General features: G+C 50.6%; 1 protein-coding gene across 1 annotated transcript in view; it reads left to right on the forward strand.

The window, feature by feature from the left end:
• nherf1b (NHERF family PDZ scaffold protein 1b) overlaps positions 1–6000 on the forward strand; it is a 29592-nt gene that overhangs the window by 22366 nt on the left and 1226 nt on the right. Inside the window, exons 3-6 of the mRNA XM_086154256.1 lie at positions 615–768; positions 2076–2119; positions 5083–5199; positions 5286–6000. The exon at positions 5286–6000 is cut by the window's right edge and continues 1226 nt beyond it. Coding sequence (XP_086010382.1) covers positions 615–768; positions 2076–2119; positions 5083–5199; positions 5286–5423 — 453 coding nt within the window. The 3' untranslated portion in view covers positions 5424–6000. The remainder of the gene's footprint in view (positions 1–614; positions 769–2075; positions 2120–5082; positions 5200–5285) is intronic.

Genomic DNA, 6000 nt, shown 5'->3' on the forward strand with positions numbered 1-6000 from the left:
TCCGAGCACACGAGTGGGAGTTACTGTGCGCAAGATTAAAAAAAAAGAAAACCGGGACAGGATTAAAGAGACAGAGAGGCCTAGATAGCGCGGGGTCCCGCAGGAGAGTCTGGAGAAGGGTTTGAGTCCCCTGCGGGGCCCCAGGACGCCGCACCGCCCAGCCAGGAGCCGGGCTCTGCAGGGAGCCCACGGCCATTGTTCCTGCTATTAGTGGCCGAGCAGCCATTGTCCTGCTTCCTCTGTGGGACGGACCAAGACGTGCGGCTCCACCCTATGACCTAAACACTCACACACTCACACACACACACACTTGCAACCACTTCTCACGTGTTTTCCTGTGGTGATTTTACCCCCGTTGGTATTTGGGTGAAACTTGAGTTACTGTGTTATTTTAAGATCCTTTTCAGGAAAAGATGGAAAACACGATGGGTTAAATTTGATTTCACGGACGAACCGAACACGTCGTAGCTGTACGTCGTCGTTTTTTGATCGTGAACGCAGGATTTCCTGTCCTTGAAGTCTTGGCAGGCGGAGAGATAGTCTTGAAAAAGAAGTCCTGACCGTGAAATAAACCCCTGAAAAAAAAATCACAATTTTGCCGCGCTCTTTCCCAGGTGAACGGCATGCCGGTGGAGGGGAAGACGCATTCGGAGGTCGTGGCGGCCATCAAAGCGGGCGGGAGCGAAACCCGCCTGCTGGTGGTGGACCCGGACACGGACGCCTTCTTCTCCAGGTGCCGGGTCGCCCCCGCCTCGGACCACGTCTCTGGTGAGAGCGCCGGGGGTCCCCGAAACCAGACAACACCGAGGAGCCTGGAGGGGCTCCTTCTCCACACACCCTTCGCTTTCTCTCACCATCAAGAATCAAATACAGACGCTTTGCAGAACTCGCGCACACACACACACACACACACACACACACACACACATATACACATACACATACACTCCGACGCCCCGCAGAGAAAGTTAATCTTTTTAGCCATAAATAGATCAGCTCAGACAGATTAGCGTCAGCGCGCACTAAGTGTGCTGTTTGCAAAGAGCCGCCTCTCGCCGGAAGGGAAACGAACGCGGCGATCGAACGTTTCCATACGTGGGTGATTCTTGGCGTGTGGACGTTCTCCGCGCTCCCTCGCTGCGCTCGTTCCCCCCGGGAAGAGGAAGGTCTGCGGCGTCCGGCTTCCCTGCCCGGCCTCCGGGGGGAGCCCTCGCACAGGCGTGGTGGTTCCCCCCCGCCGGCGACGCTTCGGGGCCAAATGTTTGAGAAGCCGCTATGCAAAGACGGCGGTCGGCATGGCGACCGTGTGCTCGAGGAAGCCGCCGAAAGGGGATTAAACGCTCCGTTCCTATTTTCCCGTCCCCCCCCCGCCGGTCCATGAATAATATATTTCTAAGATAAATTGCTTTTTACGCGGACGACCCGGCTCGCCTTCACAAGAACACGTTTCTAATTTCCTGTGTGGGTTTTCACGCCGTCCCTGATGAGCGACGAGAAAAAAAACCCTCGCGGGGGCAGAGATTCCATCGAGGCGTCGCCCGGGTAACCGGCGCTGCCCACGCAGAGGGCACCTGCCCGCGCCGACCCTTAACTTCATCACCCTCACGCGCTCGGCCGCTCTCACCCGCCGCCCGTCTGGCCGACGCCTTTGTTTGGTTTCCAAGGAGCTCCTTCCGAAGCGGCCTCTCGGCCCGGAGCCGCGGCCGCAGTCGGACCGGAGCGCCGGCCGACGCTGACGCGCTCACAACCCGAGAAAGAGAAACTAGCGGTCAAGCTCTCGCCAGAGGTTGTGGGCCATGGAAGGCAGGATTAATGTCAGTCGGGTTTGAGAAGCAGAGGGAACATCCGGGATCGTCCGGGAGAAAATGAACCGCGCGTGAATAATGAATGATCCGCTCTGACCTGCACGATGTGGCCGAGCGGGAAGGAAAGGCGACACCGGTGGCGCCGGAGGGCGAGGCTCACGCCACCGGACCGGGCCGATCGGCGACGCGGCGATACTCCTGGACGGAGACAAAGAAACGCACCGTTTTGTTGTCCCGGGACGATAATTGTGTTTCTCTCCACGTCCGCAGGTCCGCTGCCGGAGCCCGTGCTCAATGGAGGGATGGAGGAGAAGGTAAGACGAGCCCAAGGACACAAACTGACACCCTTTAGACTCGTAGCCGGATCGCTGCCGCTGGAAATGGATTTAGAACGAAGCGTCCACTCGTAATTGAATAATGGACTTTTCATTCACGGGTTTCAATAAAAACATGGCATCGTCACCCAGACAAGCCACCAACAGACAGGCAGGTTGGCGGCCGGCCGTCGCCCGTTTCCTCATCACGACACCAAAACAACGGCCTATTACATGCCGTAACGCCGTAATGGCGATCGGGAACGCGAGGAAAAAAGGTCGGCATAAAGGAGGCCAGCATTAGGAAATTTAGCAAAGGCATCAGGAATTGTCTTAGCAGCCCCTTCGACAGACGAAGCCGCGTCATTTGGAAGGAGCCTCATTGAAGGCACAGCCTTGATGTGAAGGCAGAGGCTTTGGTGGCGCTCAAGGAGAGCAAAGAAGCATTAGAGTTGGACAGACAACAACCCATAAGCCTCTTTCTCTTCTGGAATAAGATAATCTGGACTGAAGGAACCTGGTGCATGATGCCGGGAGACACAGAGAGGGTTCTGGAAAAGGAGAGGGAGGCAGTGACGGGTGTGTTGTCAGGGATCCATGGAGGGAAACCTCAGGGTTTCTCAACATCGAGAAATCCTCAAGCGTCTCACCCTCTAAACAAGCGTCTCACCCTCTAAACAAGCGTCTCACCCTCTAAACAAGTGTCTCACCCTCTAAACAAGTGTCTCACCCTCTAAACAAGCGTCTCACCCTCTAAACAAGTGTCTCACCCTCTAAACAAGTGTCTCACCCTCTAAACAAGCGTCTCACCCTCTAAACAAGTGTCTCACCCTCTAAACAAGCGTCTCACCCTCTCTCAGCAACACAGAGTGAAAATGACGACCCACAGTGTTTTGCTTCATCCAGACGTATCTTCTACTCATTTACATTTATGGAAAACAAACACAGCAAACCAAAATAATCTGTATAAAAGTAAACATCAACAATATTGTGGCTCAAAAAAAAAAACATGTTATATTATTAAATGATTCATATATTTTATATTATTTATGATTTGCATGCAGGAAGAGAGATAACAAAAAACGTTCTTAAGCTATAGTGTCACTTTCATAAAATGACAGTCATTTTTTGACAAAAAAAACATAAAAAAAGGACTGAGGCCATTATTTAAAGCAGGTGATGATATGTAAATATATATATATTTACATGCAAGAAAAGCTTGTTTCTACTCATCTGGATGTGGAACGGCAGAGGTGATAATGCGTAACAAATAAAAATGGCTCCCCTCAGTTTAATTCATCTGCAGCTTGAGGAAGAGAAGGTGTGTGTTGTCAGTGGTCAGATGGTCTGCAGAGTGAAATGACGGCCGTCGGCCTGTGTAAACCTGCTGGCGGCGCCGACGGATCTGAACCGTGAGGAGCGCTGAGGCTCGTTGGTCTCCCACGGCGCCACAGATGGAGCCTCTCCTTCCTGGCAGCTCACAAACCGGCTTCCCTTTGAGAAGCGCCCGGCGCTTGCACGGGACCAAGACAAGGTCAAACATTTCTTTCATGACGACGTTGCCGTTTTTGAAGGATTGTGAGCCGGGGGGGCAAATGAGTTATTAATCACAGTGCCTTACTGGGGCTGAACTCACTTTCCTGCAATTGTCCAGCGTTCTTTGTACGGCGGCGTGCAGAAAACCCCGCCCTGCTTGGCCTCCGCACACTCTGGGCTTTTAGGGACAAACACCAGCGCAGAAGCAAATCTACAACCATTTATATTTCAGCAAAATGATACAAAATCTTTTTTTTTCTTCCGAATTTTCACTTTCTCGGTGACGGAAAAGCAGAATAGAGCGGTAATAATGATAATGATTGCAAGACTATGAGATGAACCCCTTAGATGTCAAGAATACTAGTGGAAAAACTTAAGCGGCGGGTGATTTTAATGAGATTCAAATATAGAAAATAAACCCATAAACATTGCAAGTTTAGAGACATTAAACCTCGGAAGTGAAATCTACCCAGCAGACTCAGTTGGCGCTCGGAAAGATCCGGGCCAATCCAAGCTGAGATGGTCTTCGTCGACCGGGACAGAAAGCGACTGCCTGTCTTTTTAAATTCGAGCTGAATGGAAGGAATGCTCTGGGTGACTCCGGGGTTTCTAAAAGTTTCGGGCTCCTTCGTTAGACTTTATGTAAATGGCTGTTGATAAGATGAGCTCGTTCCAGCTCCGGACAAAAGAGCCCCAAAGTTTCTGTGAAGCCTTCGGCCGCGCTCCGCTCTGAATTTCAACTAAAACCTCCCGGCGAGCCATCTGAATTCACAAGCCAAGCCCCGTCTTTGTTTTTGCTGTTGTTGTTGCGGAACAGGTGCCGCTTAAAGCGGGCCGGAAGGTCACGATCGAGGTAAAATGCGCACAAAATTGTGGATTCGAGCAACGTTTAGAAGGCCAACGTGCACTGAGCCGTAGCTATGAAGCCTTGAAGCCGAAGAAAAAAACAGCAGAATGATTTTTAACATTTCGATAACATCTTAGTCACCGATACTGATTCTTTTTTTAACTTTAATTTTTTCCCCTCACTTTAGCAGAAGAATCTGAACAGGTGTAGCAACTAAACCTACGCACTCTGAGTCACACTTCTGACGTCCCTTCATCTGCTGACGTATCGAACACAACGGCATCTCTGAAACTAAACTGACTCACCATCAGCTCGTCTTTTGTTTTTTATTTTCTCCGTAATTACTCTTTATTTCCATGCAGTATTTTTCCCCTACAGTTTAATTGAAGGACAGGCATGTTTTGAATGTGTGAACTTGATTCAGCTTCACATGAACTTATTAGAGGGACGCCGGTCCGATACTGCCCCCTAGTGGCGAAGCGTGGTACTACACGCCTCCCCTCGAGCTTTTATGCCGCGTGTGATTGTGAAGCCTCAGCCAATGACATGACGTGTTGCTGATGTGTGTTTGTGTTGGCAGGTGAACGGCAGGGGGGCCAAAGAGGCCGAGAGAGACTCAAAGCTGTCAGTCAGTCCCTCTCCGTCCAACGCCTCGTCCAACACCTCCCTCGTAACCCCGACAAACACCCCGCCTGAGGTGTGTGTGTGTGCGTGTGTTGTGTGTGTGTGACCTCTGGAATGTCCACTGCTGTCGATGCTAAGCCGCCCTCTTGTCCTCCTCAGGGTTTGATGCCAGAGTCCATCCCAGCCCTGAGCATGTCGCTGCAGCAGGTGAAGGAGCTGGCGCATCAGAAGCGCTCCAACAAGAGGGCCCCCCCGATGGACTGGACCAAGAAGAACGAACTCTTCAGCAACCTATAGGGCACCTCGGCCCACCTCACACACACACACACACACACACACACACGAGCAGATTTCTATCGTAGTGAGTCTTACAAAGGATATGACAAAGACAGTTTAACTATAAGCAGCAGACACTCTGAATCCTCTCTGTGAAATATAGTATCTTTATTATAATTACACGTCATTTCATGATATTACACATATAATATAAATTTAATGTGCTACTAACAATGTGTATGCCAAGGGAAGAGAACTGGAACATGAAGAATACATGCCTGTGTGTGTTTGCACAGCTGATTGTGTGCATCTAATTGTATGTATGTATGTATGTGTGTGTGTGTGTGTTTGCATAGCTGATTGTGTGTGCGCGCGTGTGTGTGTGTGTTTGCACAGCTGATGGTGTGCATTTAATTGTATGTATGTGTATGAATGTATGTGTGAATGTGTGTGTGTGTGGGGGGGGGGGTGTTTGCACAGCTGATTGTGTGCATCTAATTGTATTCGGTGTGTGTGTGTGTGTGTGTGTGTGTGTGTGTGTGTGTGTGTGTGTGTGTGTGTGTGTGTTGCACAGCTGTTTGTGTGCATCTAAATGTAT

This window comes from Fistularia commersonii, chromosome 10 (assembly GCF_037954325.1).
Source record: "Fistularia commersonii isolate RoL2024-O1a breed Wild chromosome 10, RoL_Fcom_v1.0, whole genome shotgun sequence".
NCBI classification, from domain to species: domain Eukaryota; kingdom Metazoa; phylum Chordata; class Actinopteri; order Syngnathiformes; family Fistulariidae; genus Fistularia; species Fistularia commersonii.